Source organism: Chelon labrosus, assembly GCF_963514085.1.
Source record: "Chelon labrosus genome assembly, chromosome: 8".
Classification (NCBI taxonomy): Eukaryota; Metazoa; Chordata; class Actinopteri; order Mugiliformes; family Mugilidae; genus Chelon; species Chelon labrosus.
Window position 1 is genome coordinate 14071199 of NC_140358.1, and position 20648 is coordinate 14091846.

General features: G+C 41.1%; 3 protein-coding genes across 5 annotated transcripts; 1 reads left to right on the forward strand and 2 right to left on the reverse strand.

Moving 5' to 3' along the window:
* Positions 1 to 696: 696 nt before the first annotated feature.
* On the reverse strand, positions 697 to 5504 carry prpf19 (pre-mRNA processing factor 19). Its single transcript, XM_084549745.1, has 16 exons — positions 5335 to 5504; positions 4988 to 5137; positions 4572 to 4648; positions 4273 to 4414; positions 4051 to 4124; positions 3836 to 3901; positions 3688 to 3729; positions 3479 to 3553; positions 3315 to 3390; positions 3104 to 3213; positions 2824 to 2979; positions 2660 to 2729; positions 2397 to 2570; positions 2149 to 2231; positions 1623 to 1728; positions 697 to 1520 (listed from the first exon to the last, which is right to left on the reverse strand). The coding sequence occupies exons 1-16, from the start codon at positions 5351 to 5353 to the stop codon at positions 1423 to 1425; spliced, it is 1518 nt and encodes a 505-aa protein (XP_084405871.1). The 5' UTR covers positions 5354 to 5504; the 3' UTR covers positions 697 to 1422.
* Positions 5505 to 5756: 252 nt separating this feature from the next.
* On the reverse strand, positions 5757 to 12784 carry LOC311491605 (uncharacterized protein). Its single transcript, XM_084549577.1, has 10 exons — positions 12718 to 12784; positions 12335 to 12392; positions 9756 to 9886; positions 8492 to 8627; positions 8094 to 8378; positions 7582 to 7920; positions 7301 to 7485; positions 6911 to 7006; positions 6735 to 6833; positions 5757 to 6652 (listed from the first exon to the last, which is right to left on the reverse strand). Exons 2-10 carry the CDS (start codon positions 12384 to 12386, stop codon positions 6431 to 6433), a joined length of 1545 nt encoding a protein of 514 aa, XP_084405703.1. The 5' UTR covers positions 12387 to 12392; positions 12718 to 12784; the 3' UTR covers positions 5757 to 6430.
* Positions 12785 to 14387: 1603 nt separating this feature from the next.
* On the forward strand, positions 14388 to 19068 carry LOC311492249 (uncharacterized protein). 3 transcript variants are annotated; one of them, XM_084550480.1, is made up of 10 exons: positions 14388 to 14545; positions 14668 to 14710; positions 15919 to 16052; positions 16207 to 16333; positions 16462 to 16734; positions 16832 to 17119; positions 17218 to 17369; positions 17455 to 17550; positions 17697 to 17741; positions 17878 to 19068. In XM_084550480.1, exons 2-10 carry the CDS (start codon positions 14671 to 14673, stop codon positions 18055 to 18057), a joined length of 1335 nt encoding a protein of 444 aa, XP_084406606.1. In that variant the 5' UTR covers positions 14388 to 14545; positions 14668 to 14670; the 3' UTR covers positions 18058 to 19068. The 3 variants fall into 3 exon arrangements, with proteins under 3 accessions (XP_084406606.1, XP_084406605.1, XP_084406607.1); XM_084550481.1 differs by having other exon boundaries at positions 14392 to 14545; positions 14668 to 15680; XM_084550479.1 differs by having other exon boundaries at positions 14390 to 14545; positions 14668 to 16052.
* Positions 19069 to 20648: the final 1580 nt, after the last annotated feature.

A 20648-nucleotide genomic window follows, 5' to 3' on the forward strand; every position in this document is an offset into this window, starting at 1 on the left:
TGGCCTTACAGCCTCTTTGGTGGAGCACACTGAAGCAACAAAATCTCATATGGAAGGTCGCAATGAGATAAGTAAGCGTTATGCTGTGGAGGAGTACTTTACGGCTCAAAATTGTCGTAAAATTGCAAATTAATAATTTCAGAATGAATAGTGTATGCACACTCACTTGTAAGTTCATTAAGTACACTAGTAAACATGAATGCATGAACGTATTGTAATGTAACAATCCTCCATTAAATCTTCACTAATGTTTCATGTATGTTGGAACAGCATCAGATAGGTGGTAATGCAAATGCATGATCATTTTTGGGGGTTGTAGTTTGTGGCGTTATTAAAATGGTGCTAGTTAGTCTAGCCCTCTAAAATTAGGTTGGCAAAAAAAAAAAAAAAGTGTTAGTTCAACACAATAGCAGTACAAACCACAGCCTCCAAAATAAGAACACAGCTGAATTAACTGCAGGACTGTTACACCAATCAGGCACAACATTATGACCACCTTCCCAATATTGTGTAGGTCTCCCCTGTGCCTCGAAAACAGTTGTAACTCATCAGAGAATAGACATGGACCTTCTGAGGGTCCCCTGTGGTGTCTGGCAACAGGATGTTGTTCGTGGGGGCCTTTGGGTCCTATGAGTTGAAGGGAGGGGCCTCTGTGGATCAGGCTTGCTCCAGTGCACCCCACAGATAGACTTTTTTTAAACCGAGGACCGAAGAGTGACAGACGTCTGTATGGCAATATAAAAGATATTTTTATTTTATTGTAAAAGGGCAGAGGTGCAACAGACACAACGTCGAGTAATGAAAAATATACAATTGGGGAAAAAAAGACAAATCCTTAAATGGAACAATTGAAACAGCAAATGAAACTGAGGGAAGGTTAAACATTACTAAATTGTTCACAGAAGTACGCAAACCAGTTCATCTTACTCTTTACTGTGCATCACTACAGATGTATTTTAAATTTCACCCTACATATACTGTAATGAAGACGGTCTACATTAAGAAGCAAAGTAGATCAATTAGTTTCCGATCATGTACACTTTAAGAGTTGTATCACAAACAACTGAAGACCCTCCACACACCAAAAAAAAAAAAAAAAAAAAAAGAAAATACTACAGTAAAATCATAATTGCTGGCAAACAGGACAGGAACTTTACACTGGCTTTCGCATTTGATTTCATGTTGTTCAGATTTTGAACGTGCACAGCCAACAAACATGTTGTACTAACCATGCTGCCGTGGCTTCAGAGAGCAGATCATTTTATGGGATTTCTTTCTTGGACTTGAGGACTAACACACTAAGAGAAGCAAAGTTAGCAGTGATTTTTTTTCCATTTTCTAAAAATAACTGTGTCCATGATAGTGACTCAGACACAAAGACACGTTCTATCCTCCTCTCCACTGTCCTGAACCTCTCCTTTCCTACAAGCTGTAAAATTTGAGACTTCTGTCCATGCCTGCAGAGGTCAGGAACTGAGCATTCTCTCCAAAGGCGACTCCAGTCACCAATCCTGTATGGTCTGCAATTAAAAAAAGAAAAAACAAGGTAAAAATCTTCACAGGTTACCGCCAGGTTACATAAATACTGGATGAACTTTTGTAAAGATATTTCTTATCGTCACCTGTAAAGTTGAGGACCTCAGACCACTGCTTGCAGATGTAGACACGGATGTCCGACCCTCCTACAGCCAGGTAGGTACCACTCTGATCAAACACAAGGGACTTCACCTGAAACATAAAAAAAACATGAATGAGATTCAGAAGCACAGATGGATGAAAACTGTGTGGCTGCCTAATGTTATACACACTCAGGGTTTGCTTTCTTGCTAGGTGAAATGTGAAGACTGATGTTTTTCTAATGTGTAAATGGTAAATATAAAGCTGGGGCCAGCAGTTATGTATTTATGTTCTTCCAATTCCGTCCAAAGTGAAATCAATCATTTCTGTTTTTACATTTAATCATAATATATAAAACAAAGATTTGCTATGCCAATGGCCCCTTGGCTCAAACATCATATTTAGTGTATTAGTATTATATTCATAATTAATAACAGGCACAGTATTGATCGTTTTCTTCACACTTTAGGCAATAATAATAAAAAAAAAACTATTACTCAACCGGTCAAACAAAAACTCGCAAATTGTTACCTCATAGTTGTTGTCAAGGGTGATAGTCTTGAAGTTCTTCAGTTTCCTAAGATCCCACAGTTTCAGAGAGCTATCCTGGGCACCTGGAAAACATTGGGCATTTAAAATGCACAAAATCATATATACAGATCCCTTTAGTCAGACTGTAGACTCCTGTAGGACTTAATATATTGTAGATCAGGTGCATGCGATGTGTGATATGCCAAATGTTGCTGCAACTTGACAGGAAAGAAGTTAATAATTCTAACCTGTGGCAAGATAGTATCCATTCTCAGAGAAAGCAATGGAGGTGACGGGTCCAGAGTGGCCTGGGAAGTTGGCCACATTGGTGCGCTCCTTCAGATCCCAAATCTTGATTTGGGAGTCAGCAGTACCAGTGCCAAAAATGAGACCATCGGGGTGGAACTGAGCACAAGTGAGAGCTGTGGGTTGAAAATGGAAGCATTACCTACTGAAGAGGACTCTTGTTGGGGCTATCAAATACAGATGTAAACATAAAAAGGTTACTTACCGCAGCCAGCACTTTCATCAGTAACTTTGGTGAGGACTCTACCAGTCTGGATGTCGGAAAAGGCCCAGTACTGCAGATTAAAAGAACAATAAAGTTAGTGAGGTCAAGCAGCCAAACTGTGGAACCATTCCTTTAGTAAGTAAAGCCAGAGGTCTGTCACACACCTGATCCTCAGAGGAGCTGAGCAGGTAGTCCCCAGTAGCGTGAAGGGAGAGTCCAGTAACACCTGCCTCGTGGGCGCGCACCACCTGCACACAGTTGCCCCCAGTGACAGACCACACACGGATGGTGGTGTCTGGAGATGCAGAGAAGACCACAGACTAAAGGAGGAAAAAATAAAACACTGGATTAGAGGAAGAACAATTTACGGTATGTCTCCTTGAGTTATTTGGTTATCATTGCGATTCCCTTTTCCCCTAATCAAACCAACAGAGGAAGAATTACCTGAGATGGATGGTAAATGACGGAGGTGACTTTCTTGGTGTGACCTTTAAGCGTGGCCACAATCTGCTCCTCGTTCTTATCAAACACCACCACGTTCTTGTCAGCTCCACCTAAAAAAACACAAGAGGGTTAAAATCACATAACAGATTCTTCATATTGGGTCTGATGTGAAATCAAATCAAATATGAAACGGAAGGTGCATTCAATGTACCAGTAAGCACTTTGTTAGTGTCAGAGGGACACAGATCCAGAGCCAGAATACCAGGCACGCTGGCACTATGAAGACCCTGAAGGCAAGAGGCAAGATAATTTGAAAAGAGTCAGACATCGGATCAAACAGTTGCATCCTCCTGATTATGCAAAATCAATACTTACAGCATGAGAGGCCACTTGGCGGTATTTGCCGAGATCCTCAGCTCTGACCAACTCCTCTGGGACAGTTTTTCCTCTCTGGATGAATACAGCAACACATTAGTGTGAATGGAGAGTAAATTACATACTACCACAACGGATACAGCCTTGTGGTTTTCACAATTTGGAAATCTAAAGCACAAACGGAGATAAAACATGGAGAGATGTAATACCTTCTTTCTCTCTGTAGTGAGGATCGTAGCCTTGTCTTGGAGCTGCAAACAGAAAAAAATTACACTGAAACACCTCTTAAGACTAGCTCAACAAATTGAGTTTACAGTCAAATAATGTATTTTTGTGGGTAAAAGAAAAAAATCTTACCTTCTGAATGATCTCAGGGGTCATTCCCACCTGTTCACTAATCTCCATAGGCTCTCCACCAGCACCCTGGGGGAAAAAAAAACAAGGCAGAATTAAAGATTGTCAGAAGCAACTATAGCAAAAAAGCTCTTTATATATATATATATATATCTATATATATATATATATATATATATAAAATTTAAGGTGTAAGAGCTGGCAATCAAAACACTCACTGCTGCACTTGGCTGGGAGGCAGGGACTGCCTGAGGGGCAACCAATCCAGCTTGGGGTTTAAGTGTGGCAAGAGCTGTAAAGACGAAACAGAACCCATTAGAAAAACACAATCTCATAACATTATCCAATATGTTTGTGTTGCTTCGGAGCAGATTATTGACCTGTTGCCCATAAATGTTGTTTTATGTGCTACAGAACTAGAGAAACAGCTGTAAACCCACCTTCTCGGGCAGCAGTGACCTCTTTGGTGAGTCGAGCAATGACTCTGCAGGCGGCGTCGTGTTGGTAGAGGGCGTGCGAAAGTTCTTGGCGAGTGGTCTGCAGCTGCTGGCGCAAGGTGAAGCTGTGAAGCATGACGGCATCCTAAAACAGAAAAGAGAAAAACATTACAAATGAACTCTTGTCATTATTTGAAGCTCATACATTTGAAAGCTAGAGAAAAAGACAAATATGAGGTTTATTCAAAGCAGACATTTGGGATTTTCCTCTTTGACAGCTTCTCAGGGTTTACAGTACTTACCCACTCATCTTGAAGGGACTTGAGAATGGCAGGAATGCTTGTTGCTGATGGCGCCTTTGGTCTAATAGGATGGGACACTAAAACAGAGAAAAGCAACCTTTAATCAAGTATTTTGATCATGATTGACTTTAGAGGTTGTTGTGCGCTTCTTAAATATTTACTACAAATGTACATACACCTAAAGCTAAAGCACATTCACGTATCAAATATTATAAGAGAGTAAAGTGCAGCCCTTGTTCAGCTTGTTTATGAATGAATGGTGCAGATTTGTGTTACTTTCATTTCTCAGGATAATGCAAAACCCCTCCAAACTTCAGCCTTCACAATGAAAGCGTCAGATATTCTAACGTCGATGAGCAATTTATTAAGGATTTATTGTATTACACTGTATTCCTTAAATATTTCATTGGTTTTACCTTTGATATCTACGAGCTGCTCCTCCGACAGGGGCTGTCCGTTCATCGGGTCGGTCCCATTCTCTGCGATGTACTTCTCGATCAGCCTGCGCTCAAACACTTGGTTAGACACCGGGGAGACGCACGGGTGCTCCGGCACCTCGTTGGAGACTGGAAAAGACGACGATAAAGCATAATAATCACACAATGCTAACAGTAAAATAGGAGACAAATGTGACCGGCGAACTATCTCCAGCTGCGGCGGTAATGCATGGGCGCTAACGTTAGCTAAATGTGCTAGTAGCATTAGCGCGGCGCCGAGCTAACGCACTGCCTCCGTCATATCAATGAATTCAGCTTTGACTTACTTGCACAAACCAAAGACATCTTCCCGACTCAGTCCTGATAGTCTACTTTTAAAATTGAATTGTGCTGACTCTGTGCCGGATAGTTATACGCGCTAACGGACACTTTACTTATGTTTTGCTCAAATTAGAAGTAGCACGCTGTCCTTTCATTGCCGCTACAAACGGAGCTTCTTCTTCTTCTACGCTTTGTTTTAGCGTAAGGGACCCGCGTCACAGTTTCTGCACCGCCACCTACCGCCAGAAATAAGGCATTGTCCTTTTACAGCCACTAAAAGCAAAAATCTGAATAAAAATGCTTGAGATTTGGACTGCTATGTTGACGAACCAATCAACTTAAGTTTTGGGAATACGTGTTCAATTCGTCATCTTTCCCTCATATTGTATATATTTAATTTATGATCCCAGGCACATGTACACACAAAACAGCCAGTAACGTAGAGAAATGCCCTCAAATTTGTGTGTTAACGATGCATTTTATTATTTCAGAGATCACATTTTCAAATATCACAAGCAGCAGTCCAGTGTCTTTTGATGATAGAAAGAGAAATTGGTGATATGATATTGTCATGTACACAAAGTTCACTTATTAATAGGCTATTGCAATATTTGGTGAAACGTGTGACATGTCACAAAATTAGAAGGTAAATACACTACAGCTGAAAAATTCATTAAACACCAGACCAGACATTTGACATGATAATTAATTATTGTTGCAGTTAGTCAACACAAAGAATGAGCATATAGAGTTAACTCTATATCGCTGTACAGTATTTAAAAACAGTTGACAGTTCTAGTTTCTTCTTAGCCCTAGAGATGGTCTTACACACACAAACGTACAGGCAGTCAGTAAATACAGTGCAGATCATATTGGTCCTGAGGGTCTGGAGGTAGGTAACAGCAGGAGATTTCAGGCACACCATCAGCCAGTATAACAGGAGACTGGGAGTTTAATGCTCAGCTCCTGCTTCAGAAGAATTACATGCGATTTTGATACCCAACCATTAAAACTGTGCAAAAGGCACAGATGACAGCTCTGTTTCAGAATCCTAAACAGAAAAAAAATCTCCTTTCTTCTTCTCTTATTTCAACTTCACTTTTATAAAATGTCCAGCTTCTTTGATGTGTAGACACTGCAGGATTCTGAGGTGTCCGTGTCCAGTGGCAGTGTGGAAAAGAATTCTTGTGATTTGCTCCACCTTTCCCTATTTCCATTTTTATTGATTTGGAACTGGACACAATCCTCAGAGGAGTGGAGGCAGTCTGAAGCCCCCGCCACAGGGAAGGTAATCCTGTTCTCTTCCTCGTCACTTCTGTCTCGCTAGAAATTAATTAAGACAAATGTTTAGAAAACACTTTGAGACATGCAAATACTCACAGCTAGAAGTTTGGCAATGCATTACCTCAGGGGCAACATTACGATGAGGGGAGCTATCAGCTGTCAGTCTGTGTGCTTCCTGGTTCTCAGGTCTTGGCGTCCCTACCCTAGCAGGAGAGTAACTCTGGGAAGACGAACAAATGGATCATTTAACAGTTCTAACTCAGTTTTACCTTATTTGATTCATTTAATTAGTCTTACAGAGTGAGCAGGACTGGCTTGCGGGGTCCATTTTCTCGGTGTTCCAGGCTGCTGATGGTGGTAGCCTGAAGGCTGAGGACAGGGCTGACTGTATCCCTACAAAGACAAGCAGAGACAAACGTAAACTCAGAGCAGCAGTGAAGCAGTAACAGAGCATCACAAGGAGCAATAAAACAAACTAAATGATTGATCTAATTAATGAATCATGCTGTTTTCTTCATATGTCCTCCTTTTCCCAGATAACCATATTTTTCTTTACGCCTCACAACTGATTTCATTCAACGATATAGTGTTGTCCCAGTGTTGAAGTCTACTTGAGATAGTAGACTTCCCAATATTAATATATTACACATTTATTTCAAAATAATCTGGTTCGCGTGGTTTCCTCACCTGGATGTTGATCCTTGGTGCGTTAACCGGTGGCGTGCGGTTTGTCCTGAAGCAAGTGATGATATGTGAGAGGCTGCAGCTAGGGTAGCGCTTCAAGAACAGGATGAAACCAGCCAGTGTCACAAACATGCCAGAAGGGACAGTGATGGACTTGAAAAGTGCTCGCCAACCGCCACCTTTCTTGTCTGGAAAAGTTACAGACGCAGAGACGGCAGAGACATCAGGACGAATAGCAACTGTAAAGTGAAGGATTCAGACGGGAAAACCACGGTGCGACTCACCGATCACCTGCAAGAAGGTGGAGGATACCAGGTTACCCTTCCCATCTCTGATTTCATACAGCCCATCGTGCCTCGAGGTCAGTCTTGCTATGACTACTTCATTGACGGAGCCGTTCCTGCTCAGAGAGATGATTCCCCTGTAGCGAATGTCGTGGTCTATTATATGACCATCGCGAACCAGCTGCACGGGGCCACGCGGGGGCTTGGAGTCAAAAGGCCCAAGGGAGGATTCGTCGGGATGCCGGGAGGGTGTAAAAACGAGGTGGGCATGATGGACAGGAAGAAATAGGGGCAGGGCTAAAGACTCCCTGGTGAAGCGTGTGACATTGAAGGAGTGCTCTGCATCCACATGCAAAATCATGAACAAAAAAAGACGTGGAAAGAAGGAAATGAGACGGCATGGAAAGGGAGAGACAAAACAAAATGATGTTGATTATGTTCACTGAGAGTATCCTAGAGTTAAAGAAATTCATCAGTCCTAAACTTAAAACTGGCGTTCAGTCTCTGCTCACCACGGACAGTGAGGGTGCTGCGAGAAAGCACCTTCCCGTTGACGTCTCTCACTGTGTAGTTGCCTTGGTCTGCTTGTGTCACTCTCTCTGCCACCCAGACCTTCCCCCCTCGCAGCAGCCGACCCCGGCCTGCTTCGCTGGTTTCGGGGTTCGTGTTGTTCCACAGCACCACTGGCATGGCCTCAGGCGGAGCTCCCGAGGGAGAAAACTCCAGCACGGAGCCATTTTCGGGGATGCTGTGCTCAAAGTTCTTCCCGTAGTGCTTGTGGTAGGGCTTAATGCATTCTGAAACACAATTTTGAGGTATCTATGGTTAGATAAAGAAAAGGAAGAATGATTTTAAAGTTTGAAAGAGAAAGGTAATGGATGGTTTATGGTGCACCAGAGAAGAAAACTACCCGAGACAATCAGACGAACGGTCTCGTAGGTGAATCCGAGGGACAGTTTGTTGGCATAAAGTCCTTGATCACTGTGAGTCACTTCTTTCAGGACTAACGTTTTATCCCTGGTCCACTTGAAGCGTGGATCCTTCACCTGCAGGCAAACAGTTAACGGGTTTAGGCGGCGCAACAGCCAAACACAATAACTCAACTCAACTCAACTCAGCTTTATTTATAAAGCACTTTAAAAACAACAACAGCTGAAACAAAGTGCTGTACATTGGTGAGACAAACTATTAAAAACAATAAAACAATAAAAATAATAAAACACGAAAAGCACTAAAAACAATAAAAACAATAAAAGCACTAAACAAAAGCAGAAAAAACAGAGTCTCATGCTGAGGTAAAGGCCAAGGAACAAAAATGGGTTTTAAGACAAGTTTTAAAAATGGACAGTGAGGGGGCTTGTCTGATGTGGAGTGGTAGGTCATTTCACAATTTGGGAGCAGCAACAGAGAAAGCTCTGTCCCCTCTGAGCTTCCGTTTAGACCTTGGTACTTCTAGGAGCTGCTGATCAGCTGACCTAAGGGACTTAAGGATGGAGAAGCTCAGAGAGGTAAGGAGGAGCGAGACCATTTAAAGATTTAAAAGCAAATAAAAGAATCTTAAAATAAACTCTAAAGTGCACAGGCAGCCAGTGGAGGGAGGCCAGAATGGGAGTTATGTGCTCCCTCTTACGTCCTCCGGTTAAGAGGCGAGCAGCAGCATTATGGACTAACTGGAGACATGCGAGGGACGACTGGCTGACCCCTAAATAAAGTGCGTTACAGTGCGTTAAGTGAAGGCATGGATTACTGTCTCAAAGTGCTGATGTGTAAGGAAGGGCTTAACTTTTGCCAACCGCCTAAGGTGAAAAAAGCTGGACTTAACCACTGCACCAATTTGCCGATCCAATTTAAAATCACTGTCCATCTTGAAGCCCAAATTTGAGACTACTGGCTTCACATAGGGTGACAAGGGGCCCAAATCAACAGGGTAAGGTTCACAGATCCCACTAGGACCAAACACCATCACTTGTTTATTTTCATTGAAATTTAAAAAGTTTAAGGTCATCCAGGTTTTAATGTCTTCAAGACACAACAGGAGTGGTTTGAGCGAGAAAGCATCCTTCTTCTTTAGTGGCATATATATCTGACTATCATCAGCATAACAATGAAAGGAAATGCCATGCTTTCTTAGGATGGACCCCAGAGGCAATAAGCATGAACACACTTCGACTCACAGCGGTCTTATTCAACAGGACACGTCTCGGCCCATCGGGACTTGGCGTGAAAGTCACGATTCTCGATGTCGAGTCCACCGGCAGACTAAATTCCTTCCCGATGCAAACCGTCTGGACTTTTTCTCTTTCACCTGCCAGCGGAAAAAAGAAAGTCAGCAACCTCTGCAGACTATGTTCTGTAGGTGAAAGATTTCACATGAAATATTTATGTTGACTCACCTAAAGAGTCCCAACCTGCAGGTCGAGTATAAATAACATGATTAGCAGTGTTCTCCAGCAGTGTTTACACCTCACTGAGGAAACTACGGCTCAGTTTTCTAGTCAGATGTATAAAGGGAGTTACCGGCTGCACAGTAATGACAAACCTCCTCATCAATGTGTCAGGTTTTAGAGTTTGCTTTGATTTGTCCTTTTAGCACTTTAATTCAGCAATGTTAAAAGTGCCAAGTGCAATATTAGAAATTACCAACTCTGCTAACTCTTTAGACTTTCAATAGAAAAATGCTTCAATGCATAATTTGTCTAGTATTTACCATATTTATGTGATTTATTTCTTTTTGTGGAGTTTTCTGGGTAATGAACGTGTGCAAAGATCTATTCTGCACTAATCTTAATTTGAGTGAAATGTCTGTGTAATGTGTGATTTTCCTACAACAACAAAAAAAAACAGTGAATTGCAACACGATTTCGGGATTTCAGTAGAAAAAAAATAATAATAAAATAAACAAAGTGTGAGTGACTTTTGGATGCATTTATACTTAAACTGCAGATGATTTGAACCCAAATTTGTTTGTTTTTTTACCATTTAAAGTCAATACTGTCCTGATAAAGTACTTAAATTACTTAAAATGCGCTTTAATTTTAGGTCTGTTCAGTTTTGGCCACGGATATTTTCTTTATTTTCAGCTGTTTTGAACTGAAATGCCTATTCTGTTGTTTTTTTTATATTGCACTATTTAAGCCAGGAGCTACCGCACAAAATTCTGTTATGTCCTCACTTAATGACAATAAAGGATTCTTGATTCTTCTTGATTCTTGATTCTTGAAATGCAATTAAATGCATTTTTCCAGACGTTAAAAGAGCTCGAGTTTACAATATTCATGTCTATGTGCAATAGTATTACACTATAAGGTGTCAAAACTTCAAAACCCAGTTACACCAGTCTGTGCAATATCTACAGTCCAATCTGTGCATTTTTTTTATCCTATTCTATTTCATTATTTATCTTTTATATGCTACTCTTTTTACTCTTGTTATTTTTTATTCTGCCCTTTCTGTATGCTGTTGCAAACTGCAATTTCCCCATTGTGGGACAAATAAAGGTTTTTCTTATTCTTATTCTTATTCTGTGTTTATTATTTGATTCAGTCGTCCACTAAAATCCATTTGAATTACAAAATGTTGCTTTTTGGGGCATATTGTTATAAATATTGTTATGCGATTAAAATGTGATGAATCGAGATTAATTAATTACAAAGCCTCTAATTAATTAGATAATTTTTTTAATCGAGTCCCACCCCTAATAAATTCCACTAAATGAATAATGAACACTTAATTAAGGCATGTGTTACAATCATGGGCGTGGTAGTAGGGGGAAAAGGCGACCTGACTACCCAGGGCCCGAGTAGGAAGAGGGCCCATGAAAATCCTGAATTTATTTTTATTTTATTTATTTATTTATCTGAATGAATTGGGCCCTCCAATCAATTGGTGTCATAATGTATTTCAAATATATTGATAACATCAACTGAGAGAATGAACTTTGTGTCACAGCCCTCCCAACATATTGGACATTCTGGGGGGCCCCTCTTGGAGACGCAAAATGGTTTAGTACGTCAGCGAGCGCAGATTGAATGACCTGGAGGCTAGCTGTCATCATGCCGCCCAAAAAACACAAATCGGGGTACCAGAAAAAGAAAGAGCGGAAAGAAAAAGAAATAGGTCAGAATGAGGGGAAGCAACTGTTAACTGCTTTCTTTCCGAAAGGTGAACCGAGTTTACTTGTTCTTTAACTGCATCCAATTAACGTTAACGTTGTCGTAGTCCAGAGTCCGTGGGCATTTACTGGGATGTAAATTACATCCTTACATCTCGTGTAAGGCTTTAGCAAGTCTTTATTTCTTTTTCTGCAAGCTGAAGAGCAATTTTATTGAAAAATTAGATAGTTTATTTGATTTCATTCTCTGTGTACAGTTGTTGGCTCCTGTTCAATAATAAATGTTTTTAAATCAAAATGTGTCGTGGATCAAAACGTTTGTACAGAAACCAGATGTAGCCTAATGTTTATAAGTGTTTGAGCATAAGTAGGCCAAATGCGTCAATTCAGGTGGTGAATGAAAGAACCAGTCATCAATATAATCTGACCTGATTTCAGCTTAAAACCCGATTTATTCTTGTTTACTTATTCATTTATTTATTTATTTTTTGCTCTTGCGCTTCGTGCACTGGTATGGATAGGGGCCCACTGACATTGAGTGTACAGGGCCCAGAATTTGGTGCTACGCCCCTGGTTACAATGCATATAAAAAATAATAGATTTCTTATTAAAAAGTGGCTCCTGTGACATTCAGGAACTTACCCAGAGAGAGAGGAAGGGTAACCAGTGCAGTAAGAAGGAGGTAGAAGGACATCGTCTCCTGTAAAAGACAGCAGTTTGGACTGTAAACATTCATCCCCACCCACCTCTGAAAACAAGAGTCCGGGTGTTACATGCCATCATCAATCAAGAGAGAGCCCAACAGCAACTGTGGTCATGCATGTGCAGAGGCAAATCCAGTCGACCCCTAAACAGCATCAGCGGCACTATCTAACGATGTCATGTTTGAAGCCATGTCCACTCAGGTGTCCAACACGCTCATCAGCCTCTGGACAGCATTTGCAGCCATGTAAATTGCCGACAGGCCTTTCAGTGATAACCTACAATCGATCACACAGTCTGTGTAGCATCCTGTCTGAGCTCACCTGCAGGGAGAGCGCAAACCGAGTCCACCGCTGGATATTTCTCAATGTTTATGTGGACGAGGAGGACGCCGACGTCCTCTGCAGAGAGCGAGTGAGCGTTGAAGCTCTCTCTGCGACCATAGATGGTGTTTGTATTCTCAGCGGCTACTACGCAAAGTGCGTCACGTGGTTCGTTGTTTGGTCCGGCTCCTGCGCAAAATACACGGAGTTACGTTTGGTAGGTGTTCGTAACGGGCTTTGATCCAAGATTAAACCCAATACTTCAAACGTGGGGATAGATGCTCAAATTAAACAATGCTGAGCTGGAATAAACATTTAAAGGAGTGTTTGCATATTCTGTGCCAGTTGCTACAATGTTCCTTTTACTGTATTTATTTGAGTTACTATTGTTAGATGAGGATTTTCCACAGTTTATGTATAATTACGCTGAGCTGAGCAAATGGTTGCATGAATAAAACTGCTGCAGAGCGACTGTTTTCACTGGCATTTTTTGTAAATTGGGCCACAGTTTCGTTTCATGTCATTTCAGCTGTAATAACCATATGGTAATTAACATACAGTATTTCAACTAATATTTGGGTTTCTTAACAGATCCATATATGTTTAATATTACTTTGTCTTATTAGACCAGGAGTATCAAACATGTGGCCCGCAGGCCAAGACTGGCCCACCAGATTGCTGGCCCATGGGATGAATTTGCAAAGAAAAAGGAGAAGAAGAAGAAGAAGAAGAAGAAGAAGAAGAAGGAGCACGATGATGAGTGGCAAGACAAGAAGGAGGTGGATGAAGGAAGAGAAGAAGAATGAAGGAGGAAGAGAGAAAATGGGGATGAAAAGAAGTAGACAGAGAACGAGGAGTGGAAGGAGAAGATGGAGAAGGAGGACGATGAAAAGGAAGAGGAGGGGGAGGAAGATGAAAATGAGAAGGAAGGAAGACAAAAAAAAGGGGAGGAGAGAGAAGAACAGAAGAAAGCAGAGAAAGAACAGGAAGGAAGAAGTAGATGGGAAAGGAGGAAGAGGAGAAACAGTACAGAAAGGAGAAGGAAGAAGGGAAAATGAGGAGAGGACAAGGAGGAAGATGAAAAGAAGGAGGAGGGAGAAAAGAGGAGGAAATAGAAGAAAGCGCGAAGGCATCAACTGCAATTCTTCAGTAAAATTGTCACCTATTCCTAATTTGTCCACTAAGTGTTGTGGACATGACACAAACCTGAGAAACCAGAGCAAAATAGCAGATGCAGCAATGACCTGAAATTACACTTTGGTTTTCTTAAGCAATTTCAGGTTATGACATGTTATAAAATTTCACTGGATTAATACGGCAGTACAGTCACAGTCAGGAGGAAAACCATGGATTAAACAAAGTGGGCTGTGTATTCAACATGATGATGGTGCTTGACTAGACTACATTTCTTCTTAAACCATGTTGGCTACTTGTACACAAAACAACAGAGAACATTATTGTGATAGGTTAATTTGACCAATTGCCAGAATTACACATTTGAACAGCATTAACAAACCATCATTTAGTTTCAGCCAGCCGCTCCATTGCAGGCAGGGGCGGGACTTTATTTTGATGGGCACCCATTGTGGCCAATCACATGCGAGGACAGACTAGGATCATACCATTGTGTTAAAAAGCAAGGGGGAGGGTGGAGGGCAGAAGCCTCGCCCATTTATGTTTCTCCGTGTACCTGAAACCCACGTTTAAACGCAGTCTACGCTGAAACCCTGAAAACAGAAGACACACATTTCGAGAATAGACAAGTAGGGCGTCGCAGGCGTTATTTTGGAACTTCTTTCCTTGAAAGACGTTTTCCAAAACTTGCGAGGTAATTTACTTGCGCTGCGGGTTTGAGACCCTAACTTGTTAAGGGTCCCAATACTAATGTTATGACGGGAATGACAGGATAACACGCAGCCCCATACATAACCTCGTTCTCTGTCTTTGCAGGACATGTTACTTGTGTTTTTGACAGTTTCCAGTCTCTTCTTTGGTGAGTAGACTGAATTTGGGATTTATCAAAAAGTTTCATCAACCCGTGAGTTGTGCAGAGATTGGGATCTGTTGCGACGGACTCCTCCAATCAGAAATGACGGCTTTCAAAATAATGCTAAAAAAAATGTTATATGCGCCGTTGTGTTTACTGAAGTTGCTTGAATTGCTTTTACACACACACAAAACAATTTACTGTCAAGTAAAGACAGATTTCTTTAAAGTTATGTAAATGAATTTAAAATATATAATAAAAAACAAGTGGCTGCATCAGTATTCACCTCCTTTAAAGTGATTGACCTGATTCAACAGAGGTGTTAGTAGTCTGATCGAGAGAAATGGCACTGGCTCTTCACCGGGCAAAGATTTATGGTAGACTGGCAAAGAGAAAGCCACTGGTAAAGAACGCTTATATTAAAGACAAATGGGAGACTCCAGGGTCGACTAGAAGAAGGTTATTTAACTGCACACTCCATTTCAGCATGGAGCATGGTGGTGGTAGCATCATGCTGTGGGTATGCCTCTCTCCAGCAGGCCCTGGACGGGTTGTGAAGGAAGAGGGTAAAATAAATGCAGCAAAAATAGGGAATTATCGGACGACAGTTTGATTCAACCCGCGATAGAACTATGACTTGGTTACAACAAGACAATGACCCAGAGCATACAGTAAAATCGATACGGGCATAGTTTGATAATGGTAATGGTCTTGTCTTGTATTTATAAAGCACTTTTTCTACATATCGTTACTCAAAACGCTTTACACAACAAGCACACATTCACACACCAGTGCCAGGCGCAGGGAGCAACTTGGGGTTCAGTGTCTTGCTCAGGGACATTGTGGCATGTGGTCTGTGTTTTGGGAATCGGGCTGCTAACCCTGTGGCTTTGGCTAGACTTGAAAAGTGGTGTTCACGCCTAATCACCATGGAACCTGACAGAGCTTCAGCAGTTTGAATGCAGTGTCCAGATGTGTAAGTCTGATTGAGACGCACCTACACAGACTCAGTGCTGACTTTTGACTTTGAATTTTAATCATTTTTTTTGTCTTTTTTTTGTCAAAAAAGCCTGAATATATTGATCATGATCCCAAGTGTAAAACCAATAAAAGGCGGAAACATCCGGTATTTTTAATAGACACTGTACATTATGTTTTCTGCATGTCCTTATGTTTTGTGTCTCAGTATTCCCTCCCTGTCTTTCTGATTGAAGGTTCATCTGCTGGTGAAGGGGTGTGCCATGGGGGCAAATTTGAGTTACAATATACTCACCCTCTTTACAAAGGACCATTATACTTCATACCAAGTAACGGGGGGCCCAGGAAAGTAGTGGTGGATAATGGGGAGGTGAGAAGCGTCTGGTACTGTGATGATCTATTCAAGGCCACATTTGGAATATGACAAATATCTGCCATTTCTTTAAACTAGTGAACCAGATTTTGAATGAGATTGAATAGAATATCTGTCTTGAGTAAATTTATTTGTGCTGTCCATCTTCCAGGTGAAGGACCCACGCTTCACACTCAGCGCGTACTCCCTTTACTTAAACGACGTGACAGAAAGAGATGATGGATATTTTTCTACATCGTTTGATGGTAAAAACAAGATTGCCACACTGAAATATCTGGGTGAGAGCTTTAGTGTATGTTTCTATTCTATCATAAAATATTTATGTGATTATGTATTCCTGTTGGCTCCGGGCAGTGTTCTTAAATACAATAAGTTCAAATCAGTTTTTCTTAACGTGTATTTTCAGATTGTGCTGAAAATATCTCAAGGCAATATGGGTATGAGTGGACCAAGAAGATCCCTTCAGAGGCCAGTTTCCTGGAATACACTAATTTGAACAGTTCGGCCCACCCGAAGATCGTGTGGAATCGCACAGACCCTCAAATCATTGTCGGACAAAAAGGACGGGTGAAAAAAAATGCCTTTGAGATTTTGTACGTCACTCAGGAAGACAGTGGCTACTACAGCTTCAGGAAAAGAGACAACACTGTTCTATACAGGGGGCGCCTCGTGGTACAAGGTGATTTTAGGAGCTTCATAGAAACTGCATGTGAGATTTTAGATTACTGTGTACCGCATTAAATGTTCTCACACAATCTGATCTTTGTCTCACACAGAGGAAACTAAACATTATGAACCAGATGAGGACGATCGCCTCGTGATCAGTTATCCTTGGATTGAACGCACATGGACTGTGACTTTTACGCCTAAGGGGGAAATGAAACCCCAAACAGTGATGAACGCAGGTCATCCAGTCCTCCATCAGAGCTGGTTTGATGAGAGATTTCAGGTTTTGAATAATAATTTAGAAATTGATCCTGTGAAAACCACGGACTCTGGTACGTTTGAGTTCAGAGACCCACAGGGCAACCTGGCACTGATGGCGGTAGTGGAGGTACAACGTGGTGAGCAACATTTCTTCTTATCTGAGCAAAACTACTGACAATTCAACACAATCCTCCACCTCATAATGTATTTCCCAAAAATCTTTGTCCTCTTGCAGAGGTGTCGTCTGCATTGAAATATTCAGTTCTCATTGGCGGGATTATCCTTGTGGCGACTCTCTGCTTTTGCTGTTACTGTTGTACAAGAAGGTGTTGCAAAAGAGACAAGTCTGCTCGTCAGCCTGTAGTGGCTTCTGCTGTGTATAACCATGTAGGTATTTCCTTAAATGCTCATTCAAACCAAGTATTATTATACATGTTGCTATTTTATTTCAGTATGCTTGTTCCATTTACAGGGTGATCAAAGTTACTCAGCTGTACCGCCTCCTTCAACTTTCTCTCATCAGCCTCAGAACTCCTTCTACACTACAGCTTCCTCCCGTGAGCCACCAGTAAGTGAAAAACAGAGGTTTCCAAATGCAGTTGACACAAAACTACAACAACAACAACAAATGATATCAGCCAATATAAAGACTTAAAAATTAGCATATTGTGTTCTGTCCTCCTTGATCCATGCACTTGTATTTTTGTCTTACAGGCGTACCACCCAGTTAATGTCTATGTGAACCCCTCTCAGCCTGAGGTACACACACAGAGTTCCCCCTAAATGCATAAGAAAGAGAGAGTCTTCATTCTAAGACAGATTTGTTTAACCTGTACACATTTTTCATTCACACATATTGATTTTCCCTTTTTTTTTAATTCACTGCTGTCTTCAGGTTGCACTACCAGCAGGGCCGATACTTGCTCCAGGTCCCTCAGTTGGCTCGGACGTTCTCTCCTCAGACTCTGAGCCAAGGTTTGAGCTGAAAGGACTGACCCTTTCCTCTGCTTCTCCTCTCAGCTTAAACTCTACTTCCTGTGACGTTTACACCTCAGATAAGCTAAACTTCCTGTAAAGAGCATGCTGAGATTTGTCGTGTTAAAGTCTTTTTCAGTCCTTGACTGGACTGTGTACTATACGCACAACAAAAATTAGTTTTGGTACATACAGTAGAGGGAGGTTAGCACACCTCCAGTTTGTAGAAGCAGACAGGTATATTAGCGCAGAAGCCATGCAATGATCTGATGTGAATGAATCGGGCAACAAAATGTGTCTCAGCCGTATCAGTTGTATCAGTTGAAGTGTTTGGTTTATTTAGAATAAAGCTTGCAGTAGGACAACCTTCTCTGGCAGGGAACTGAAACGATCATATCAATCTATTCTCTCCTCAGCACACAGACCTCCAGTAGTTTGTCTCATTATGTGAGTTTGTTCACATGTTCAGATTCTTTTTTTGGTCAAAGCACACACTGGTGCCTTTTACTGCTGATTCTGTCTACAACAGTACATTGCTCGGTTTCTGTGTCAGCACTCCTCTCTGCATTATTACCCTACGTAATACACTGAATTTGGATCAGTAATTCATACAAGCCTCACTTAAAAACTATACCTTTATGTTTTTGCGTACATGTAACCTCATGCTGATAGGTTTGTTGGAAAAGGACTGAGTAGAACAAAAAGAGTCTCCTTCACACTACATCTGACCAGATTTAAGTATGTCATATCTTCTCTCTGTGACACAGACGTGTACTATAAACAAACCATGCAGTATTAATATTTTTGTTTTGAGTTAGATGGGTCATAAGAGCGTAGCTTAAAGTTAAGCAGTTTAAGTCTGCCATAATATGCAATAAATATGACATAAATACTTTACTTTATACTTTACACCATTATTTGCCTTCTTCTCCATATGTCACATGTTGGTACATTTTTGAGGTATGATGGTGATGTTTGCTTATTTTAAGTTTTTTATATACTTTGCAAAAGTGTAAGTCCTACATCTGGGTCTCTCTGTGTTTTTGTAACTTCTGTGGAACTTTGACTATAATCTCTTTTTGATAATGAAATAAATGGAGAATATCTTTTATACATGTGTTTGTTTGCATTATATGAAAATATGTGATTGTGAGTTTTGTCATTTGGTAAAGAATGTTTGCCACTGCTTAAAACTTTAACCTTACAACGGAGTAGAAACAATATTGGAAATGTATTTATTATAGACGAATTAAACTGTTAGTATCTAGTGTGGAGCCAGTAGAGCCTTTTTCATGGTGTTAAATTACTGTTGCATACACCAGACTTCAAAAGCAGATATTTATGATGGAAAATGTATTTTCCATGTGAGTGTCTAGCTTAATTTTGTTGGTTCAAATCACTGAAGTTGGGGTCATGCAAGACTGACAAAAAACAGTCAAAATGACTTTTAATCACCAGTTCAGTCACGCTTCTTTTCCCACACACGATGCAACGAGATCCTCCCAGCGACTGCACCCTTGGGGGTCCTTTCTCTGACTCTGTAGTCAGTGACGTGAGTAAAATTGGTGGAATACCCTTATAATTGATATATCCTAATTAAAGGATTACAGAAAGGCTTTACATGCAGGTTGGACATTTGAAACAATATAACAAAAATATCTATGTTAAAAGCCTATAAAAATTCAAATTAAAATGTATGTGCTCCGTGGCTTTCTTGTATCACAGACTGGTTATTCTATACGCAAAGCAGAAAGATAAGAGTGCCATCATGAATTTAATTTATTTAGAGTGAAAGGTTGTATTTAGTTTCAATCATAACTCTCGGGATGTCTGAAATACAGTTTGTTTTGTATCATTAGGAACGACCAAGAAACTGCTGAACATTGCCATAAACAAAGCATGTGAGAAGTTGCACAAGTGTCTTTGCAAAACCACATATCATATCCTCCTCATGAGCAGAACGAGTGGCAACACAGACGCTCAATTCAATTCAGTTTTATTTATATAGCGTCAATAACAATACAAATTGTCACAAAACCCTTTAAAAAACCTGGCCTGAAACCCCCAGAGCAAGCACAAAGGCAACGGTGGCAAAGAAAAACTCCCTTTTAACCAACTGGAAGAAACCTTGAGCAGAACCCAGCTCATATGGAGGAACCCATCTGCTTGAGACCAGCCAGGGGAGGGGAGGGGAGGGGAAGGGAGATGAAAGAGGGACACACGTGCAGTAGTAGCACGCAAATGCATGAGAAGTAATAGAGAAGTATTTAGATAATGAATTACAGAGTAGGAGGTCAGTGCGAGAGAGAAGAAGTAGGGTTCTCCTGTTGTTCTGGGTTCAACTCCGGTACAAATAGATGGACTGATGTTGTTTCAGAGCGTCCTGCTGCCGTACTGATAAGCTGAACGGTTGCCAAGACAACATCCCCGCCCCGCCCATGTCTCGTGATCTTCAGTCTCCGATGGTCGCGTGCGAGGCGAGCCCGCTTCCCGGAATAAAGGGGCGGGGTTACAGCAGCTCGTTGTCATTTAAAGGGTAAACGGACCGGAGCGGTTTGCTGTGAAAAACGGCTGTTTTAGACAAGAGAGACTCACAGAGATCAAGACACGAAATAAATATATTAACGTATGAAATAGGGCATCCGATGTCCCCTTTGAATGACGTTGTGTTTATTAGTAAGATAATATTAT